The 23,876-nt window shown below is 41.5% G+C and overlaps 1 protein-coding gene across 5 annotated transcripts in view; it reads left to right on the top strand.

Annotated features, from left to right (window-relative positions):
• The window catches only part of Tcf20 (transcription factor 20), a 136,194-nt gene that overhangs the window by 104,039 nt on the left and 8,279 nt on the right, over positions 1 to 23,876 (top strand). For all 5 annotated transcript variants that reach the window (XM_055626850.1, XM_055626855.1, XM_055626851.1 and 2 more), the window contains exon 3: positions 16,703 to 16,796. In XM_055626850.1, the coding sequence (XP_055482825.1) occupies positions 16,703 to 16,796 (94 nt within the window). The remainder of the gene's footprint in view (positions 1 to 16,702; positions 16,797 to 23,876) is intronic.

A 23,876-nucleotide genomic window follows, 5' to 3' on the forward strand; every position in this document is an offset into this window, starting at 1 on the left:
AAGCTGTATGTATACACTTAGAATCTGATGCTTAATTTAAAAATGTTGGCACATACTGGCAAGAAATGAATAAGGAAAACTTAAGAACAACCTCATCGTTTGTGCAGGTGTACAAATATTCAACCCAAATTGGATCTCAAAAGATAAAGATCCTTTGGATAGAAGTGGTACCCACCATTCTACTGGCATCTCATCCCTCTTACATGTGTTGCTAAAAGAGCAAAGAAGTAGATGCTAGTAGAAGGAAATGCTTTCTATGTAACTATAGAAGGAAATACTATTAGTGTAACAAGTCTCAGGCATGGCCCATTGTGGCCGAATCTGTGGAGGTGTCTGGGCATTTTTAGACTTTGAAAACTCTGAAATCTTGGTTCAGATGTAAGGCCCCTGTTTTGAGTAAAAGTTCCTCAACTTGTACAAAACTATTTTAAAATGCTTCAGCCAGGTAATAGTTAGAAGCAATATGATAATTGCTAGATGGTTCCTTTTGTTGAATTCAGTATAATTTCTAGGTGAAAAAATAAAAATATATCAATATTCTGAAAAGGCAAGCCCTCAAAAAATGAAATGTTTGTTTTCTGGTTTGAGACTTTGCACCTCCCTTTTCAGAAAGCAGGGTTTATGTTTTGGCTAAGTTGGAAGCCAGCCAGTTCCATTGATTTTCTTGTCTCCATCCTCCTTGGCACTGGGGCATTTATGGGGCTCACCCACTTTGTTATGTGGTTGCTGGGATCTAAACTCCACTCTGCTGAGCCATCTCTCCAGCCTCCGAGGTGATCTTCTTGAATCCCAGCACCAAACACTTAATTGATCCACCCAGCATTTAAATCAGCATCTGTTATATGTGTCGGGAATAAATCAGGTCAAATAAGTGAAATGAAGCCATGTGATGAAGACCAAGTAGTTGCTTTAGACTGGGACCAGGTAAAGATTTTCTGAGAATCTGAGAGGAAAATGATAAAAAGAGTCAGCCATGGGATCAGAGAATACTTCAGGTAGAAGAACTGACTGGCACAGCGGGCCACCGGGAGGGATGAAGCTTGGTGGGTTAGGAAACGTAAATGGCTTTGGTGCAGAGGAGGTGGTTGAAATAAGAGCACAGTGTGGTTGGAAAGGAAGGAAAGAACTAATGCATTCGACCTTGAGGACCAGAGTGGAAACAAGTTCACCTGCATGCAGCACCACTCCTTAAGACAGCAAGTCCTGGAGTAGGAACAGTTGGTAAGGAAACAAGGATTTATATCTTGTCTCTGTTAATTAGATCTAACATACTTATTTATAAGTTAAGTGTAAAAACTCCAGTTCAAGTGTTTCTAATGCCTGGTTTCCTAAGTTTTTCAGCCAAGTGGCACTGTAGCTTAGCTTAGTCAGCACCTGTGTAAATGCTGTGAAGCCATGGGTCCCTGGATGCTGTGAGTTCGTGTAAGCACCAAGAAGGTCACCTGAATTGGATAGAGTGAGTGGGAAAGGCCTCAGGCCTGAACTGCCTAGAGTCCTACTGCATTTAGGCCTGCTGCCATTGGAGTAACTTGTGTAGATAGAAGATTGTCAACATACGTCAAGAGCCACAGCTCTGCTTTCCCAGGCTCTTCCACTGTGCCCTCAGAAGCTTGTGATCCACCAAGAACATGTTTTTCACTTTTAATCTTACCAGCCTCTTTTGGGTTCCTCAATGTCACTGTCTCCCTTGCCTACATGCATGAGTTTCAGGCAGAAGCAAAGTCTTTAGGAATTAGCCTGTGGACCATACCCTCTTCAGGAGACAGTGTCCTTCACTATGACGCCTTAGACCAGATCACAAGTGGTGAACATGTTGCATTAACAGCCATGTTATTTCCTTCTCTCACCCTCCTTTCCTTCCTGTGCTTGTTGATTGGTATCTTAGTGAAGTTGCTAAGCTTAAGGTCCTGGCAAGACTGGACTTGGCTTCAGCCATGCTGCAGACGCCTTTCTTATCAAACACTTTCAGTAATGGAATCTTGGTGACTCTGGCATTCTGTCTTCCCAGACCTATATTATTCTCACCCTTTAGAGAAAAGGGGAAGGGGAATATGGACAAGAACTTGCTGCTCAATTTTAGAAGACCATGTTCAAGCCTTTCTAGATTAGGTGTAGAAAACTCAGAAACTGTGTAGACATATACAGAAGCACCCTGTGATACTTCCCATCAGTAAACACCAAGTGTGATCCTCAGCTCCTTGAATTTGGATCTCTTCATTGGTATATTTTTAATTTTGACAGTTTGTCTATTTTCATCCTCTACTGTTTTGTTTTGTTTTGTTTTGTTTTTTAAATCCCATTTATAAAAGAAAACTTATGCTATGGCACCATCTTATTAATGCTGCCCAGGGCCAGAAGGAGGGAGCACAAAGGCCCTGGAATTTACTAACAGTCTTTGAAGACACTAGAGGAATTTGTTAGCAGTTAGTGATTGCAGAACTTTAGAGACTTAAGAATAGCCTTCATTCATACATTCTTCTAGGAATTGATTTCTTAGAAAATGGTAATGCCTTATAGCTTCTTACCCTATGCCTTATCTTGAGAAATAGTGCAAGAACTTTTGAGTTGTTGGGTGAATGAGCTGTGTCTCGACAGTTACTAGAAAATAAAAAATTGAATGTAGGAGACAGGCACGTTGAGATGTACTTGTAATCCCAGTACTTAGACTGAAGCAAAAGACATGGCGAGTGCCAGGCTAGCCTGAGCTACCTCATGGGTTCCAGGCCAGCCTGGGCTACAAGTAAAGTCTGTCTCAAAAACAAAACAAATGGAGTGGCTTGATAAAAATGCTTGCTATGCAGCATAGTATGAAGACATGAGTTTGGAAAAGCAGCAGAGTGCGCCTATAATCCCAGTGCTGGGGACAGAAACAGGCTGACCTCAGAGGCTTGCTGGTAAGCCAGTCCAGCAGAACTAGTGAGCTCCAGATTCAGTGAGAAACTTTGTCTTTAAAAATAAGATGGAGAGGGCTAGGGAGAAGGCTCAGTGGTTTAAAGTACTGGTATTCTTTCAGAAGACCCACATTTGATCCCCACAAGGCTGCTCACAAGTATCTGTAACTCCACTCTCTGGATCAGATGCCCACCCCAAACTTCCCTGCTCCCCCCAAAAAAAAAGATGGAGAAAAAGACACTGCATGTTGGCTCAATATGTATATGTTTGTGCAAACAGACATGCATCACACATATAAATGAAAGAAAGAAACAAACAAAAAAATGGCAGTAGGAGAGAAACATTTAATCATTCAGAGTTTCTAATTTTGCCATGTTACTTGGAAGTTTCTATTTTCTTTACCTATTGAAGTACTCTTGGCCTCTCACTGACCCTCTTCCTCTTGAGAGAAGCAGAATGAAGTGTAATGGATAGAACCTGTAATCATTACCGTTGTTGCTGAGCAGGCTCCCAGTGTTGTATCCTTAGTCTGCATTTGGACAGGGTAGCTACAAGTGACAAACTCATACTTTGAGAAAAACTGAGGTGTCATTTTAGAGAACTCGGTATTGGTGAGTTGATCACAGACCTAAACACCATACCGCTCTTGAAGATCTGGACCAAACTTTGCCAGTACAAGTTACCAGGAATAAGAATACCTGTGGGAGTCAGAATGACCTGAAATGTGTTTAATGGGACTTCTTCCAAGGCCTGGCTAGGAGACTGGAGGCAGTTATTAACCTTGGGTTGTGGAAACCATGATCTGTGGGCAGTTTTCACTGGCAGTAGCTTAAATATGATACCGTTTCCATATGGTTGAGTGTCCCCAACATTTCAGTATTGAAACTTAATTCCAACTATGAAGTATAGAGAAGATGGAAGCTCATCCATATATGTTATTTAAGGGTGGGATGATTAGGTTTCAATAGGGCCTTAGGATGATTCTTCCATGATAAAATTCCTGGTAGCTTTCCAAAGCCATAAGCATAAATTTGTTCCTTTCTGCTGGAATTTTACTATTCTGTGAATAGAGTAGCTTTGCTTGCCGGGACCTTGACCTGTGAAGTTTTATTTAATTGATAGTTTACACAGATGAGAGTATTGTGGAGACAGAGAGGGGCCTGGGCAAGAAACAGGAAATTAAATGCAAATATTGTGCATAGAGTTTGTAAAAAATAAAGGCCCTTAGTGTAGAAGGTTGGGACCATATTTGGAGATTTGTGTTTCAATAGTATCTTCAGTGGTTAGAAATCTTATTAGAGGTGTCTGACTGTGGCAGATAGTATGTCAGATCATAAACATTTTTATTTGGGTGCCTCACAGATAAGCAATTTAGCAATTGGTTTCCTGTGTGTGTATACTGAGTTCAGAGGTGGGCTGAGCCCTAGGGAGCAGCAGTGCTATAAAGAGTTACTGCCTGGTTGGTGGTTTCAGTCAAAGGATGACCTTTTAGCTTCGCAAAGCACAAAATGTAACCATTCTTTTTATCCAGCCAGTACAGTGTTTGACAATTGGTTAAAAACAAACAAGCAAACTACAACTTAGAATTGAAGGTTTTAAGCTCTATTAGTTGCATTTCTACACTTACAGAAGATGCTGTTCTCTTTCTTCATCATGCAGGTTCAGCCTTTTCTCAGGTTCGCAGAGGAAAAGTGCTAATTAATGCCTTAAGTCTAGTCCTGGCTGAGCGCTTGGAGCTGAGCCTCTTAACACAAATCCGTTTTCTTAACATGGGAAAAATTTTTCTTAGACAAAACATTTTTAGGGAAGCTGTATGTGGGTAAGAAAAAATACAAACCGATTTAAAAACAAGCCAGCTAGGTAGCCCACAGAACATCACTAGTGAAGCCTCCTCTGACATGTAATAATCATAGTTCTGACAGTGTATTAGCATAAAAACATGGGTACACTGCACGAGCGAAACCTTGTGAGTAATGTTTTAATACATAGAAGGAATGGAGAATGGATTTAACTTAAATTGTTGCAAGTGGGTGCATTTTGTTTGTGAGATTGCTTTGTTTTGCTTCCTTAAATTATTGCTGATCCCGAAGATTAAAACTGCAAAGAATTGGAGTTAGGGAATTACAGGGCATTTAAAACTCACAGCAAATGGCCAATACCTGTGCCTGCTATAATGACAGTTGAAGTTCAGCCCTGTGTGGAACGGAGTGACTGGGGGTTAGCCTAGTCTCTAGACGTGGACTACTTTACAATTACCCTCCCTCTCGACCTGGTCTCCTGCTGCTGAAGTGGAAAATAAGGAAAATAACTAGAAGTACCTTTTTTTTTTTTCCTAAAGATTTATTTATTATGTATACAGTGTTCTGCCTGAATATGTGTCTGTATTCCAGAAGAGGGCACCAGATCTTATTACAGATGGTTGTGAGCCATCATGTAGTTGCTGGGAATTGAACTCGGGACCTCTTGGAAGAGCAGCCAGTGCTCTTAACCTCTGAGCCATCTCTCCAGCCCCATTTCAGCTTTTTATATGGAGGAGTATCGAGGATTGCCCTATGTGACTTTTTTTCTTGGGGGGGGGGTAGGGAAGACAGGGGGGTTGAGACAGGATTTCTTTGTGTAGCCTTGGCCCACCCTGGACTTGCTTTGCAGACCAGATTGGCCTCAAACTCACAGAGGCTGCATGCCTCTGCCTCCCAAGTGCTGGGCTGAAAGTTGCGCACTACCACCACCCTGCTCTATCTGGCTTTTTTTTTTTTTTTTTTTTTAAGTTTTTCCTCTTCGTTGTTATAAGCATGTTCAGGACTTTCTGTTTTGGTTTGGATTTTTGGCCTTAACCAATGTCCTTATACAACAAGATCCCCCTCACTTCTCAGCTGGATAGTTAATCTCCATGTTACTGACCTAAAGACAAACACACCAGGCTCACAAAGCCAGAGAGGCAGGGCCAAATATTAGTCTCTGAAGAAGCGGTGCTACCATGGGGCAGTGCAGCTCCCCATCCCATGTGCTTCTGATCCTCATTTCTGTTCTGCATCTCATCTTTTTTTTTTTATGAATCATATTTATTAATAAACTGTGATTTGATTATTATTTTTATTGAGACGGTCACACTTTGTGGTCCTAGCTATAGACCAGGCTGTCCTTGAACTCAGAAATGATCTGCCTCTGCCTCCTGAGTGGTGGGATTTAAGGCTTGTGTCACCACACCCAGCATTTCATCTGTTTTTAGACTAACTATAGTTGAGGTAGAAAACAAAAAAGGTATCAAAATGCATACACAGAAGGCATATACTGAAACAGTTGTTTAATGGAATTTTTATCTTCCTGCTTAAATCTTATCAACAAAGATTTAATTAGTTAATTTTTGAGATAGAGTCTCATTCTGTAACATAGGCAGACCTGGAACCCACTATGCAGCCTAGGCTTGTCCTCAGACTTGTGATACTCCTGCCTCAGCTTTCTTTGTAGATGTGGGCCCCTGTAGATGGCTGTAGATTTGTTTCAAAAAACAAGTTTTAGATTATACCTTGGAGTCACTTGGATGAAGCCTGCTTTCTTACAATATTCCTAATGTAGAGTCATAACTATGAGGCAACAGAAAATAATCTTTAATTCAGAACATTTAAGTATATATTCTCTGACAAGAAGACAGTTTCTATCTTTGCCTTCAGTTCCCCAGCAAGACTTGGGATTTAATTCATTCCTTACTCTCACTGAGATTTTACTTCCAAGTCCAAATTGCCCTGGTTGGTAATGGAATCTTTGGAATCTTTCTTGAGAAAGAAGCGTCGTAGCAGGTGGCAGGTATGAGCTGCCTCTTCAGGGATCCTGAAGGGATCCTCTTCCACTCTGCTCACTGACACCACCATGTACCACAGCTCACCACAGTACACCTCAGGGGTCCTGTGACCTTTGGTCTGAGGTCAGCCTTTTGTGTGCATGTCCTCCTCCCAATACCAGGACCCTCTTCTCTATCCCTAACACAGCAACAGTCTTGTTGGCCCTTGTTCCCACCCTTTAGTTCACCCTGGTGTCTGTCCTCTGCACCCACATACAGGTTCTTCCACAGGGAATGTCTTTCCTCTCTAAAGTATCATCATTCCTTACTCTAGGAAGCTTTGTTTCTTTGATTTTCCTTTTGGTTTCTCTGCGTAGCCCTGGCTGTCCTGGAACTTGTCCTGTAGACCAGGCTGGCCTCAAACTCAAAAAGCTCCCCCTGCCTCCTCTTCCTGAGTGCTGGGATTAAAGACATGGGTCACCACACCCTGCTGTTATCCTAGGAACGTCTAATTCACTTGTCCTATTCCGCTCAAATAACACTTGCTCAAGAATACCATCCTTACCACCTTAACCAGGTCACAGACAGTACCTCAAGGCCCTAAGGTACTGTATACCACAGTTGATGTTTTGCTTTGCCTCCAGACCATTCTGTGAGTTTACTGTGGGCTCATGGAGTGTGATTTTGGCTCCTTGTTTCAGCCCCTGCTCAAAAAATATAAAATAAAATTTTTATTGGATAAATAAGAAAAAATGATTATATTTACAAAATTGACAATTCATGAAACTTGAATAATTAGGGAAGTTTGCTGAGAATGAAAGGCCACCATCATAAGAGTTACATCCCAAAGAACATCCGCTGAGAAGGGCCAAAATCTTTTTTTTTTTTTATTCCATAGACTAACTTGGATTTTGTGATTTTTATGAAAAAGCATCAGGCCCAGATGCAGGTCCAGGTGAGGGTGCATGCCTTTAATTCCAGCACTTGAGAGGCAGAGCAGGCCAGCCTGGTCTACAGAGTGAGTTTCAGGACAGCCAGAGTTACACAGAGAAACCCTGTCTCAAAAAATAAACAAATCAATAAAATAGCAATAAGAAGCATCAGTACTTTTTTTTTACCCCATTAGTCTTCACAACTAATACAAACACACACACACTTTATTTTTATGTTTGTTTAGTGTGTTTATTCAGGGTTTGTAAAGCAGGAGCAACAGCAGAAAAGTTATCCTGTGTCTTAGACCTAGTAACTTCCCATTGTTTATTTGCTAAATGGTAAAATCTATTTTCTAAGTTGTATGTATTATAAATATATTCTTACCTAATCAAGGTTGTAGCTAAGTTCTCCTGTCCTGGTAGATGAAGTACAGAAATTTCAGAAAGATGAAGGTATATGCATACTTTTAAAGAAAACTCTCGTTTACATTTTATCTCTTTCTCCCTACTCCATCCCATTTCCTTGGAGAGAAAGGGTTAATGGGAGGTGTGCAGTTCTCAAAAGGAAAAAACCCTTCTAAATGGACAGAAAACATTCTGACTTCAGTGTAAACTGAAGGTAGGCCAGACCTATAGACACAGGCAATAAGGAGGGAATTAGGGAACATGCTCTCCTTGGACCAGCAAGGAGGCCAGGAACATAACTGAGAGATGCTGTCAGAGTGGCTAAACTCACAGTTGGATTTTGATCCTACTTTCTAAGTTTTGCAGTATTTCTGGAGCCAACTACACCTCACAGCTGCCACTTCCTTAGCCAAAGACAGTAACTCTGGGCAGGTTTATAATGTAGCTTGAAAGGCTTTCCCCAAGGGAATACTTTCAGCTTCAGTAACATGTTTTTTGGATGTATTTCCTAGTGGCCTTGAGATAGCCTGCCTTTCTCAGGTTGGGGTTATTGGCATGTGCCACTGCACAGCCAGAACCACTTTAAAAACAAAAACCAATGACACTTACTTGTTATTTCTATGTGTATTGGATGAATGTATGCTGTGGCATACATGTGAAGGTCAGAGGACAACTTGGAGGAGGAGTCTGTTCTCTCCTATGTGTGTCCACACCCAGAACCACTTTTTAATGGGAGGTTTTGTGGGTGTGAAAATTTCAGTGTAACAGTTTCATTCAGAGATTATGTCTGTCTTTGGGGACTTTGTTGTTCTGTGTGATTTGTTTTGTTTTTTACCTTTTTAAACAAGGTGTCTTGCTTTGTTAGTCAGGCTGGCCAAACTTGAAATTCTTCTGCTTCAGCTTTCTGAGTTCAGAGATGACAAGTGTGCCACCATGCTGGGTCTTTTTTTTTTTTTTTTAAGGTGTTGGTTAGATTAAAACTTGTATACAGGTGGTCACTGTAGGAAGCAGATGACTTTGAAAAGTTAGGGAAGCTGAGTTGGTAGATTCCTAGTTTCCTGACCCGTTGGCCCTTGTGGCAGGAGGGTCTCCAGGAACTGCAGATGGTGCCTGAGTAGTCTAAAATGAGCAAGTAGTGCTGTGAAGCTAGGTAGAACAGTGGCCAGGTGCCTCCGGCAGGACAGTGGGGTAGCAGGTCTGCTTAACACGTAACACCCAGGCACTATCTGTAGAGCTGGAACTGTCTAACAACTCAGGTGGTTCAGATTGGGCTCAGTAAGTCCTCAGGTTGTCAATGTTTTTCAACTCCTGATAATTCATTTGTTTGTGTGTGTTTCAGTCCCCGGTTAAATGTCTTGAAGTGAAAAAAGAGACTTTTTTTTTTTTTAAGGTAATAGTCAAGTATAGAATACCTGAGAGAGGAAGTCCAGTGAAAGTAACAGTAGATTTAGGGGTATGGAATGAAGCTGTTGGGAGCCAACAGTTCTCACCAGTAAAAAGTGGAAATGCTGAGATGCATATAGCTGTCTCACTGACTTATAAAAAGGCTCTAACAAAACTGGTAGGCCCTCACAGTCTGCTTGTTTTAGGCACTAGTCCATTTTTAATGGAAAAAACAAGTTAATAAATACATAGCTTAGTTTTTCTTAATTTAATAGACTAAATTAATACACGTACACTGTACCCAATTTTGACATTAGGTGCCAAGAATATGACACCTGTGCAAAGATCTATTTCATGTATTTTATAAACCAAGACAACTGCATTTCTTGTAGTTTATAAGATTCTTTTACAGTGATTTTACACAACTTAATAAGGAAAGTATAGCAGATGTCCCTATTTTACAAAAGTAAGGTTGATATGTTGCCTTTTGGCCGTCAGCCTTTTTTGTTCACTAGACCTGTCCTAATTTGGACCTGGATAACAGAGCGACCTTGTTTAGTCTAAAATGTCAGTTAAACCTGGAAACTTTGTCTTACGTATAGAAGTAGGCTTTAACCAGTGAATGCTAACATGACTGCTAGCTGATGTCTTGTACTTACATATTTAATGAATTCAGATTCTGAATTTGACACGTGCAGAGCAGCTGTGGGACATGAGTGCAAGTGGAACATCTGTGCACCTGTTGGAGCACTAATAAATGGAAAGAACTCTGGGCTTCCTTGGCCCTCTGAGTTGGCTGTGAAGACTCAGGGTTATGGTTCTAGGGCTGGTATGAGTATCATTCTCCAAGACAAAACACACTGTGCTCCCAGATGAGAACTTTGATAGAGAATCCTGAGGAGAGTATCTTGCTTTAAGGAAGCAAAGACTAAAACGTGTACTGTGCTGACCAACACTGTAAAGCATTCTGGAAATAAAATTATTGGGCTGAAGAGTTACATCCCATAACCATAAAAGGGTAGTGTAATGCCCTGGATGGAGACCATGTCACACTCATATGGCAGAAGTGCACAGTGAAGTCAGTAGCTGTTTCTGCCCTGGAGAAAGGAGGTGTGATTAAGAGAGAAGAAACTTCTTATTGGTAGCCAAAAATGAATATTTTTTTCTACATTTTTCCAAGCATCAGCTTTTTAACTAATACTGGAAAAGTCAACTTCATTAGTTTGCTCTAAGTTTCTAATGTGTATTCCTTGCATTCCTTCCATCGGCCTGTATTTTCAGGGGGCCTGGTCCAGGGGATGCTAGACCTCCCAGTTCAGGGTCCGGATAAATGTGACTGACTAAATACTGTAAGCATGAACAAAAGAATGTGGTACTGGAAGCTGGAGGACACAGTGGGGCAATGCAGTCTGCAAGGCTTGCTCAGAATTGATCAGCATCGATGCACTAATAATGCTCTGTCCCAGTTGCTGCAGTCTCTAGGCTGCTCAAAGATGTTCACTAAGCAGCATGACTATTCAGGTCACTCTTAGCTCCCAGAGGGAAGTGCTGTTCTGGGAGTGAAGAGTCATATAATATTCCTCCTCTGCAGCTTCCCTCAGATGAGGGTTAGATGGCTCCTAGTTGATTCAGACCCTGTAGCTTGCCACTTCAAGTCACCAAACCCTACCTCTAGACAGTGACAAGCACTTGTGAAAAGTCAGGCTGCATGAATGTTTAAATCTGCCCAGAAACGAAGATATTTTGTGTTTATTTACAAGTTTCTGATGTCTAGAAATAAAAGGGTTTTATGTTTGTTTGTTTTGTCAGAGTTGTTTGAAAATAATTTTTACTCTTTTTCTATTAAAAGAAAATTAGGACTCCCTGAGCTCTGTCTAATGTTTGGCTGTGGGTCTCTGCATCTGTTTCCATCAGCTGCTGGGTGAAGCCTCTCAGAGGAGTTATGTTAGGCTTCTGTCTACAAGAATAGCCGAATGATATTAATAGTGTCAGGGATTGGATCTCTCCCTTGGGATGGGTCTCAAGTAGGACCAGTCTTTGGTTGGCCATTTCCTCCATCTTTGTCCCTGCACATCTTGTAGGAAGAACAAGTTTTGGGTTGAAGGTTTTGTGGGTGGGTTGATTTCTTTATCTCCCTCCACTGGAAGTCCTACCTGGCTACAGGATACTCCATATCCCCTGCTGCTAGGAGTCTCAGATGGGGTAGGTAGACTTCCTGGGGCCTCCCCTATCCCAGGTCTCTGGCACATCCCCCACCTCTAGTATCCTATCTGTTCTCCCACCTGGTCCTCTCTCTCCTGCTCTTCCTACTCCTTATCCCACCCTTGTTCCCTTTCCCACCTCTTCTACCCAGTTCCCTCCCTCCACCCACCTCCAATGCCTATTAGCCTTCTGCAGGAGATTCAAGCATCCTCTTTGAGCCCTCCTTGTTACTTAGCTTCGTTGGGTCTGTCAATTGTTGCATGATTATCTTGTATTTTATGCTGATATCTACTTAAGAGTACATACCATACATGTCTTTTTGGAGCTTGGTCACCTCACTCAGGATATTTTCTAGTTTCATCCATTTTCCTGCAAACAAGTTTCTGACTCTGATGCTTCCCTTTGGATCCTGTTCTCCTAACTAGGGTGCCTTGTCTGGCCTCAGTTGGGAGAGGATGTGCCTAGTTCTGCAGCAACTTAATGTGCTAGGGTGGGTTGGTACCCATGGGGTCCTCTCCCTTCTCAGGAGGAGGGGAGGGGAGCGATGGGGTGAATGGCTGTGATCAAGATGTAAAGTGAATAAATTAATTAATTAATGGAGGAAAAAAGAAAATTGAAAATTCTCTTCCTTTATCAGTTGAAGCTGTTGTCTGAATAAAAGCACCAGAGTATGGTGGTGACATGCCTGAAATCCCAGTATTTGGAAAAGGCAGGTGAACCTTTATGAGTTTGAAAGCAGCCTGGCTTACATAGCAGGTTCCAGGCCAGCCAAAGCTACAAAAAGAAAGAGAGAGAGGAGAGAGAAGAAATAATGCTAACATGAGCTATATGAGACCTTGACTTCAAAAAGGGGGGTACAGAAGGAAGGGAAAAATAAGTGTCAAGATTTAAAGTCATAATGAAGCCCCACTGAGCTGTATTGTCTAGGTACTGACACTGTACTCCCTAAATCAAGGGGGACTTCAATATAATTACAGTAAGGGAGAATGAACAAAAATTTTTTCCATCAGGTAAAACAAAGAATGAAAATCTAATTGGAAATTATACCGGCTAAAGTGTAGATTTGGGTATAAAATGGGCAAATGGAGATTTTTATATAGATAGGTTCTTATATTGACAGTTGGCACATGGGAGGTATTTCTTTGGAGTTTCTCTTATTTGTTTGTAGACCAGGCTGGCCAGGAATACAGAGAGCTCTGCCATCCTGCCACATGACTGCTAGGATTAAAGGAATAGATCTAGATGTCTTTGTAAAATGTGGGATGATTGAATAAATGAAGGGAACTAAAAGGAGCATGCCAGGGTGAGGGGAGTTAGACTTGTTAGTAGAGAAAAGCTATAGTTGTAAGTTCATTGCTCCCTACCTATGTGATCTTAGCAGGCCCCACTGCTCTAGTTTCTGCTTCTTCAACTAGAAAAAAAAGAACAATGAAAACAGACCCAGTGTGCTGCCTTCAGGGATCTTGTGATGACAAAACTGACTTCATGAAAAGGAAATGAAATTGTAGTTTTTCCCATAAGGGAGAAATTTGTTACATTAGAGAATGTACAAGAACAATAAGCAGTCACTTCTGTGTCGCTGTGAGCTTCTCGGGAATTCCTGTGTACTTGATATGACATACCACGTACCTGTTACCTTATAGTTCTACAGGTTGGAAGCCTAGTGTGAGAGTCCCACTTGCTGGAATTCAGCTGTCATCTGGGTTCTGCTCCTTTTCCAGAAGCTTAGAAAAGATTTTGTTTGTGTGCCTTTTTCGAGCTATCACTACCTACCTATATTCTTTGGCTTGTGGCCCTTTCAAAGTCAGTAGCAGGCTTGCACATGACCTCCCATTTCCACATCTCTCTGATGCCTACAATTCTGCCCAACTTTAAGAGAGGCTTTTTGTTTTTATCAATGTGTGTGTTGAAAAGAGATCCATCCCCAGATAATTACATACTCTCCCCATATTGAGACTTGCCACCTCTGCAAAGTATTAAAAGTCTCTAATTGTGGGGGTTCAGATGAACATCATTGGAGGCCTTAATTCTGCCTTCACACCCGTAATCTTTACATTGCTGTAAAAGGTGTACAGAAGTCTAGTAGAGAAAACATTAAATGGCTCTCAGAAAGCATGGATTCTAGCCAGTCATTGTAACTTCGTAGTTCTATGTTACAAGTTAAGGAGTTGATTAGTGGTTCTGAATCTGACTGTGTACTACAGAATGAGAATTTGCCCTTTTAGCTTAGCTCCTCCTGGTGCTCCTGGTCTCTAGACTATAGTTTTGAGAAGGACTGAACTAAATCATCTATAAGATGCTTTCTCTGAGGTCCTCATAACCCCTGCAGGATATCTCTTCTTTGGGTGCAATGCAGTCAGTTTATTGTAATTTTTAAAATTTTGTTTTATTTATATGAGTGTTTTGGCTGCATGTTTGTGTATATATCACATTAGTGTCTGGTGCCCCAGGAAGTCAGAAGAAGGTGTGTCATCCCTTGGAACTCTGGATTTGGTATTAAAAATGGTTGTGAGCCCCATGTAGGTGTTGGAAACCAAACTCAGAGCCTCTGGAAGAGTAACAGTGTTCTTGACCATTGATTCATCTCTCCAACTCCATATCATGCTTTTTAGTTGAAAGAAGCAAGTATCATTTTATTGATGCAATTTCTTGGTGAGTGATGAGTTCACAGTCTTCATGAAAAAGACAAGACATATGGTCTGGGCTGTTTGGGAGCAGGCTGCTTTGAGAGGTCCTTCCTGCCGGGGACAAAACAGCTGGTGTTGAGATAGAAAGGAACAGGTATCCATGTACCTGCCCCTTTTCTTCTCTGTCTCTATCTGTACATAAGTACTAACAAGGCCACTTTGTGGGTGATTGTTCAATGTTTGGTCTGTAGGACATGTAGTGTGCCATTGGCCTATAGTAAGACAACAGCAGTTCTGATCCAGCCACTTTTTAAAGTCTGCATTAGTGCTTTCAACACTTAAACGTTTCTGGGGTGAGCACTGTCAGTACTGTCCTTGAAGGTGGACTAAACAAAGATTAGGAAATTGGCAGGTAAGGCATAATGAGGCTGTGGGAGAGTCACTTACAAAGTAGTTACCTAGATTGTAGAGTGTGCAGTTAACCCTTCCTTGCCCAAAACCATCTCAGATAATATTTTAATAGTCCTTCTGTATCAATTATGGTGTGTTGACTATAAGTTGTAAAACCAATTAAAGAAGCAGAAGAGTATGTGTGTGTGTATTGTCCTGTAACAAGTCTGGAGATCGGAGTCCTCGGGTTGGTTGTCACAATGAGTCCAAGTCTCTCTTCACATACTGCTGTTCCTGCAGATGGGCTGGCTTTGTCAGGATTATCTTGTGTTGATTAGATGACTATCACAGATCCTGTTTTCTGTACTAAGAGAGGCTGAACAAGATGGTTTGTTTTTCTGTTTGGTTGTTTGGTGGGTTTTGTTTTGAGACATGGTCGCATTGTGTAGCACCTGGCTGTTCTGGAACTCACTGTGTATACCAGGCTGGCCTGAAACTCACAGATCTGCCTGCCTCTGCCTCCAGAGTGGTGGTGTTTTCCATCTTGTCCATATTTAAGGACAAAGCTTTTACAGAAGCTCTTTTGCTTAGACTTTCAAAAGTATTTGATGCACCATTCTTCAATGGCTACCATGAACTGAGATTCATCCTCTAAGATGGAGAAGGCTGAAACTCAAACCCTCTGGATAAATGAGTGCTTGGGTACCATTAAGAATAAGAAAAGTAGATAGTAGGAATAGCTGGCAGTTTGCCACTGACAGGTTGGCCATCCTCGTTTCTTTGGTTTGGTGATGAGGGGTTTGTTTGTTTGTTTGTTTGTTTTCTGAAGGAGGCATAGACCTTACATCACTTGGAGGTTTCACAAGTGCTCTTAACCGTCCTCGCTTTACTCCAAGCTAAATGGTCTTTGCTTTCTTCTCAGAGGTGCAAGGATACATGGTAAACATTTACTGATTTTATATATATATCCAAAATGATCTTGGCTCTTCTGAGAGGGAGTCATAAGGTCCTGCATCTTTTGATCTCCAGGAGACGTTCTTAGCTGTGACCTAGCCTTCTGCTACTTTACCCCAAACTGTACAGTGGACACGTGCATGTCCTGCCAGGTGAATGCATTAATCCAAATTCATAGCTATTTCATGGTGAACATTTAGGCTTCATAGTTGCCAGTGTTTTGGGAGCTCAGATGTGTGTGTGTAAGGAACACATACATTATATTTTCGTAAACCCAGGAACAAGCATCTATGTCTTCTCATGAGTTTTTCTGGTGGGTTATGGCCACACCCAGGAAGGATTAATAGTCTGCATCCTTCCTCTGGAGGGTCACATATGGACAGGATGAGTACTCACAGCAGCCACATCAAAGTGACAACAGAGATGCGCCCTACTTTAAGAAAATTTGACCATATAAGGAGGAACACTGACTGCAATTAGAGAATAGTGGCTCACATAGCCAGAAATTCATGGCAGGTTTCCTAGTATATTTAAAATAGGATTCATGAATAAAAATACCACTTGCATACAGGAACCCATATTTTCTGGAAAGAAAAATATACTTGTATTGGGCATTTGAGATAAGTAGATCAAAATTAAAAATAAAATCTTATAAATATAAGCGCTAGAAACCAAATTCCACTTTTAATTGTAAAATGTTTCTATATGTGTGTATATGTATCTACCTTACCTCTCCTCCTACACAAGATTTTTATGGCAGAAATAGAAGTGGAATCTACATGCAGTGCATAAGAGCAGAGAGAAATTTGTCAGTAGAGCATGGCAGTGGGTAAAATAGGCAGGTATGGCTAGCATACCCACTGGTGTGTCTGCCACATACTATATAGTGTCATTTTCTTGCCCTGGTGTATCCTTTTTGATTTGAGGTCATTCGTGAGGCCTGTCGTTAAAAACAGTCTGCTGGATCTCTTCCATGGTGTGGTCAGCGAGTTGTGGTGAGAGATTGACCAACCTATCCTACCACCACAGAATCCTGCAACCGCAGAGGCTATGCTGAGGTCTAACAGATGAGGTGAAGGGAAGGCCTGCAAGAGAGCCATTGGTCTGGAGTTAATGACATTCCTGTTTCTTCCTTTCAGAAATGCTCCCACTGCCAGGAGGCTGGCGCTACTTTGGGCTGCTACAACAAAGGCTGCTCCTTCCGATACCATTACCCATGTGCCATTGACGCAGGTAAGTTGGGACCACATACCCTTTTTGAGAGTATCCAGAAATCTAGAAGATACAAATTCATTATCTCTTCTTCTGTATATTTCTGTTGTCTCCCTTATGTCTCTTCTGTTTGTAAGTTCTAAAAGAATGTAGAGGGAGACTATGATGGAGTCATTTTTAAAAATAACTTTTGTTCATCTAATTCACGTTTGAGTTGCCTACTTAAGTACATACAACTCGGTAGTTTTTATGTTTTGGAGTTGAACAGCCATCACTCCAGTATATTTATCATTTAGATTTTCATAACCTTGTAAAACATTAACACCTTCCTTCCCCTCCCTCCAGCTGTTGGCAGCTACTGATTTACTTTGTTTCCATAGATGTGCCTATTACAGACATTTCATATAAATGGAATCATGTGCTATTTGACATTTTGGCTGGAGTTTTCATCTATGTAGCAGCATGTGTTACTAATACTTCTTTCATTTTCACTTCCAAATTATTATAAAGGGTGTGTAGTGTTGGATTTATATCCCTTTCATCAGTTGATGGGCATGGGGTTTGTTTCTACTTTCCACTACTATGAATCATGCTACCATGGTCACACAAGTCTTTGTATGGTCATAGAATTTCAATTTTTTTCATATGTTAATTCCATGTTTAACCTCTGGAGTTAACGATTTTCCAAAGTGTGTGTGTGTGTGTGTGTGTGTGTGTGTGTGTGTGTGTGTGTGTGTACATTTTAATACATTTTACATTCCCACAGCAATTGTATTAGGGTTCCAATTTTTTCAATATCCTTACCAGACATATCTACATGTCTTTATTATCACCATAGGCATCCCAGTGAATGTGAAATGCTCTATTGCTGTAGTTTGATGTTGTACTTCTCTAAAGATGTGTTTATTGGCCATTTTCACAGCTTCTATGGAGAAGTGTCTATTCCAGTTCTTTGTCGATTGTTAAATTGTTTTATTTATTGTGTCTTTTTATTGTGCAGTATTAGGAATTTAAGTACCCCTTACCAGATAAATGGATTACAAATATTTTCTTCCATTCTTTGAGCTTTTTTTCACTTTTCTGAAGGTATTCTTTTTTGTTTTTTGAAACAGGCTCTCATATAGCCCAAGTGACTTCAAGGAACATCTTGAACTCCTGTTCCTCCTGCCTCTACTTCCATAATGCTGAGATTATAAGTGTACACCACTATCTCTAATTTATATAATACTGAGGATAGAACCCAGAACATCAAGTACTCTACCAACTAAGCTATGTGCTCAGATCAGTAAAAGTTTGCTTTTGGTGAAGTCTAATTTATCCTATCTTTTTCTTTTGGTGTCATCTTAAGTAATAAATGCCTAATCCAAAGTGGGTTTTTTTTTTTTTTCTAAGAGTTTTATAGATTTAGATCTTTTATTTTAGTCTTTGACTATTTTGTGGAGTAGCAGTTCATATCTATTCTTTTGTGAGTAGCTATGCAGTTGTCTTAGCTCTTTTATAGAATAATCATTCTTCCATCATTGAACAATATGATTCAGGCACTTTGTTAAAAATCACTATGCCCACTATGCATGGGTGTTCTTGCCTCTATCCAATCTTTCACTGTTATGATTGCTATGGCTTTGCAGTAGGTTTTTAAACTGGGAATGGTGAGCTGAGTACAGTGGTGCACGCCTGTAATCCCAGCACTTGGAGAGGCAGGTGGATCTCTGTGAGTTCAAGGCGAGCCTGGTCTTCAAAGTAAGTCCAGGACAGCCAAGCCTACACAGAGAAACTTGTCTGGGAGAAAAAAAGGGGGTGTGTGGTAGAATGCTTAAGTTAGTATGTGCAAGGCCCTGGGTTCATTCTCCAGGAATCTCCCCAAAAAACAACAGGAGCAAGAAATTTGGAAAAATTGTGTCTTCTCCAACGCTCTAAGATTGTTTTGACTGTACTGGGTTCTTCTTTGTTCTATATGAAATTCAAGATAAACCTAGCCATTTCTGCAAAAAGAAGACTATTAAAATTTTGATAGGGATTTCACTGAGTCTGTAAATGAAGTGGAAAGCAATGTTATGTTAAGTCATAGAAAAGTGGGTGGATGAGCGAGGGAGAGTGGGATTGGGAGGGAATAAGGGAACGGGATACAGCTGTTATACAGAGTTAATAAAATGTGACTAATAATAAAAAAAATAAAATTAAATTTAAAAAAATAAAAAGAAAAGTGGATGGAACTGGATACTATATTGAGCAAAGTAACCCAGACTTAGACAAGTATTACACATTTTCTCTCTTGAAGATCGTAGATCTTAATTTGTGTGCGTGTATGTGTGTGTTGGTTTGGATGTTAATTACAAAATTAAAAGGGAGACTGTGAAGGAAGGAGAAATAGTTTAGTTTAGTTGGGGGGATTATAAAACATGTCACATGAAAAGTGGAGGAAGAAGACTGATGGGGTGGAGGGGCAGGGAAGGACCAACAAAAGCAGTACATGACAGTGCTAAAATGGAACCTTATTGCTTTGACTGAGGGCAAGTTGTGGTGCCTGGGCTGTAGTAGGGAGGCAGGTGGCACTGCTCCATCACACCTCACTCCCTTGAGACAGCTTACCATTTTGTTGTTTTGAGCTGAGCTGGCTGCTAGCAAGCCCCACTGATTCCTCTGGTCTCTGTTTCCCCCTCTCCCTAGCAATGGAGGTGTCCATTACATTCTTGGTGTCCTAGTTAGGTTTCTCTTTTGCTGTACTAAACACTGACCAAAACCAACCCAGGGGAGGGAAAGTTTGTTTACAACTCTCAAGTCATTGCTAAGGACAGGAACCTGGAGGCAGGAACTGAAGCACAGACCGCAGAGGAATGTTGCTTACTGGCTTGCTTTAGTGGCTTGTTCAGCTTTCGTTTTCTTTCTTTCTCCCTCCCCCTACCCCCCCTTTTTTTTTTCCTTTTCAACCTATTTTTATCTTATATGTATGAGTGTTTACCTACATGCATGTCTGTGTACCATGTGTATACCTGGTGTCCTCAGAGATCAGAAGAGGGTTTTGGATTCCCTTTAACTAGAATTACAGATGGTTATAAGTCACCATGTGGATGCTGAGAATCACAGCCACTTCTCTTAACCTTGTGCCATCTCTCCTTCTTAGCTTGTTTTCTTATACAACCCAGAACCGCTTTCCCCGGGGTAGCATTTTGGGAGGCTTGAGCCCTCCCAAATCAGTCATTAGTCAAGAAAAGGCTCATACAGACGCACCTAGAGGCCAGTATTATGAGTCAGTCTCTCAATTTCCTTCCTACCCAGGTGACTAGTTTGTGTCAAGTTGACATCTCCATGTCTTCCTGTCGTTCTAACGTCTTCTCTCCAGGTTTCTATTAGTTACTACAAAGAACAAAAAAGGCCTGGAGGACTTTAAAAGGCGTTGTGCGTAGGCATGTGTACAGTGTCCAGAGAGCCGCTTCATGGGCAGGAAGGAAAGCCTTGAACCATTATTCCAAGGGATTTAGATTTTTTTGACTGTCATTTTTTTCATCCTTTCTCCTCCTCCTCTCTCATCCTTCTTTTTCTCCTCTCTGTACTTCTTTTTTAAAGGGTAGGTTCTCATATAACCCATCCTTGCCTCAGAGTCACTGTTACTGAGGATAACTTTGAGCTGATCCTCCCCTTCTCCAAGTGTTGACAGTGTAGGCATGTACCTCCATGCTTGGTCTCATTCTCCCTGTTGACAAGTTTTCATGTTGTCTGAACTGTTCACCCTAGCTTGTGCTCAGACTGCTAAATCTTTTGAGAGTCAAGCAGTTGCCTTTTCTCATGTTGATTATGTTGCTTGTAGCTAAATCAGAACATCTGGTTTTCCTCATTTGAAGCTTCTCTTAAATGGGGATCCCCAAGTGTTAACTTTGGAGGGATGGTTTGAGTGGGGAACTGCACAATAGTTGACTGTCCCCGCCAGCGGTTGGATGAGCAGTGGGCTCCCCACAGAGACTGTTGAGAAACAGAAGCTTGCATACATAGACAAGTAACCGCTCACTTCAGGCACACCCCATGTGTATCCTCATCAGCTGTGTTAACACCCATGTTCGCAACCGCAAGGCCCCTGGGGTGCTGCTCCTGGCTCCCAGTCTACTTTCTGCTACAGTTTCCAGGGCTAAAGCACACTGCTCACCGGAATGTTCCACAGTAGTAGAAATGCTGCTCTGGGGTGGTAGCTGCAGCCAAATGTGACCATTGAGTACAGAGAGAGTGAGAGAGAGAGAGAGAGAGAAGGAGGGAGGGAGACAGGGAGAGAGAAGAGATTCAAGACAGGGATTCTCTGTGTAATTCTGGCTGTCCTGGAATTTGAGCTAAAGACCCAGCTGCCTCAAACTCAGTGATCCACTTGCCTCTGCCTCCCTGAGTACTGAGATTAAAGGTGTGTGCCAAAACTACCTGGCAGAAATTATTTTTTTTTAAAATTTAAAGGCAAATAGCTATCTATGACTAATGACAGACTCAGAGCTATCTTAATGAAGCTTAGGCAGTATGGTTGGATTCTTAGGAAAGGGTAGTGGGAACACCTTTCTTCTAATGGAAGTTTGCCAGACCACCTCTTCAAGGCCTCCTTCATTGAGGGTAAGTAAGTAAATGATAACTTTCGATTTTTGTTCCAGACTATCATATGCTTACCAAATACCTCACCCCCAATCCTACCCCCACTAAGCTCATAATATCTCTATTTAACAAACCTAGCCAAGTTCCCAGCAAGACAGAGGGTTCTGGTTTGGAGGTATGATTCTGGGTCCTCTGGCTCTGCCACAGCTGATGTACTGTGCACTCCACGAGTGCAGAGCTGCTATCAAAGATACAGCTTTATAAGCTGCAATACTTCGGTCTTTTTGATGATCCAAGTTGCAAGGGCCTAGAGTCCTGCACTGCTCTGCAGGGATGGATTTTGTGCTATTCTGTGCAATGTGTCCTATATTGAGGGAATATGTGTTCATTGACTGATTTTTATTATTATTATTATTTGGAAGGAGGTGTTGGTTTTTCAAGACAGGGTTTCTCTGTGTAGATATGTGCCACCATACCTGGCTTTACTGACTGATTTCTTTAATTACTAAATCATGATAAGTCCCTGGGTTTAAGAGGGCCTAATCTGTTGGTGGACTTAGGAGCAGCATAATATTTTCATCTTTGCCTGGCTGCCAGCAGCCAAATCTTTAAAGAATTGTTGGTGCCTCCAGAAAAACTTTCGTTGCTGGGATGTCTACATGGAAATAGAATCTTTGTTTCAGGAGTTTCTGTGACTCCCTACAGTTTCCCCATCTTTTTTACATCATCATTAGATTTTCTGTGTTGGTTGCTACATTACAGGAGATTTTGGCTCCAGGTAAAGGATACAGTAACAAGAACATGAGTTTTGATTCTGGGAAAATGTATTAATACAAAGAACATAACAATTAAGACAAGGAATAAGGGTTGGAGAGATGGCTCTGAGGTTAAGACCACTGGCTGCTCTTCCAGAGGTCCCGAGTTCAATTCCCAGCAACCACATGGCTCACAACCATCTATAGTGATACATGGTACTTTCTTCTGGCATGCAGACATACATGTAGGCAGAACATTGTATACATAATAGATAAAAAGGAATAAGGCTGTTAGCTCATTAATAATTTTACTGTTTAAAGAATCTTGCCTAGAGGGGAAACACAGCTGGAAATTTTACTTTCTGCTGCAGACTTTGATGTTTGTGTAGTGAGGTGAGAGCCAGGGTGGGTCATGACAAAACACAAGGGTCTGGCCTCTCCTAGGAAGGACTCTCAGCACTGAGGAGTCATTTCTAAAGCATGTTATTCCTCTCTGTGTGGTTCAGGAGTGTCCACAGAACTATAGTGTCCATCTGTGCTTGTATGTGGACGACAGTGATGAGGTAGATTGCAACTGAGCTAGCTGGTAACTGTGTCTAGTATCCAGGGATCCAAAGGATATATTAGACCCCTCTTCTACCTTATCCTTATTAACATTCAACCTGAATTCTGTATGTATGTTGTACCTGAGCTTTATGGAGCTTGTTAAGAAACACTCAGCAAAGTCACCCTAGCCTTTAAGCTTAGAGGGTCATGAAAGTAGCATTCTCTCCTAGAGGAGGTATGGCAGTGATAATTGTTTCTGGAAACCATCTTGTTGACTGGACCACTTTGTGAGTCTTTTTCTAGCTCATGTGGTGATCTCTTCTTTGATATTTACCCTGTAGGAATTCTGACTAGGCCCTGTGGACTACAAGGTAGTTTCAGGGCCTTAGAAAAAACAAATCAGGTGATTATTGCTGGCTGACCTCCCTCTGCCTCCCCAAGTCCTGGGATTACAGGCGTGTGCTACCAGGTTGCTACCACACCTGGCTAGAAAAGGCATTTTCTAACTTTAGGAAACATTTTTATTAATGGTCTGTCACAACTAGTCACACTGTTGTGTCAGTCTGAGAGTAAATGAACTACCTGTGACTTTCTGATGGTTCCTTTTGCAACTGATATGTTCCTTATCTTCAGTAGTTTTGTAAATTTTGTGGCCAAGCTTCACAGATGCCATGTTTGACTGGGCCTTGAGACTAGTGGCACAGTGCTTCTGGAGCTCAGGTGAGGAGACACTGCTTCCCTGAGCTCCAGTTGTCTGTCTCCTGCTGTTCATAAACTCACTGGCAGATTGGAGCAGCAGGAGTCTGGGTCATGCTATGTACTTGTGGGTTTTAAATTAACACATTTCGTTTACTGCTGTGCTTATTGCATGCTGGAGGAAAGGCCTGGAGGCTAGAGACAACTGCCTGAGTTCTTGGGCCTTGATCTGAGAAAGCTGATAGCCTACCCTGTAGGTGAGGTGGTCTGATAATGCTGAGGCCAGCCACAGTAGTCTTAACTGGTTTGTTTAGGCTCCTGAGGACCTGAGTTTTCATTTATGTAGTTCTCTGCTTCTTATATACTATTACACTTGAAATCTGTGGCTCTACAGACTGCTAATCTGGATCTCATTTTAAAGTGATTAAATAGTAAACTTAATAAGGTAAGTGCCATGGCTGCCTCTTGCTGTGGTGCTCTCTGAGAATGTATGATTAGTATTTATTAACATTTTGCCACCACGTCCTGCAGTGGTGACCTG

The sequence above is a fragment of the Psammomys obesus genome, unplaced genomic scaffold, assembly GCF_907164565.1.
Source record: "Psammomys obesus unplaced genomic scaffold, mPsaObe1.curated_primary_1811, whole genome shotgun sequence".
Lineage (NCBI taxonomy): Eukaryota > Metazoa > Chordata > Mammalia > Rodentia > Muridae > Psammomys > Psammomys obesus.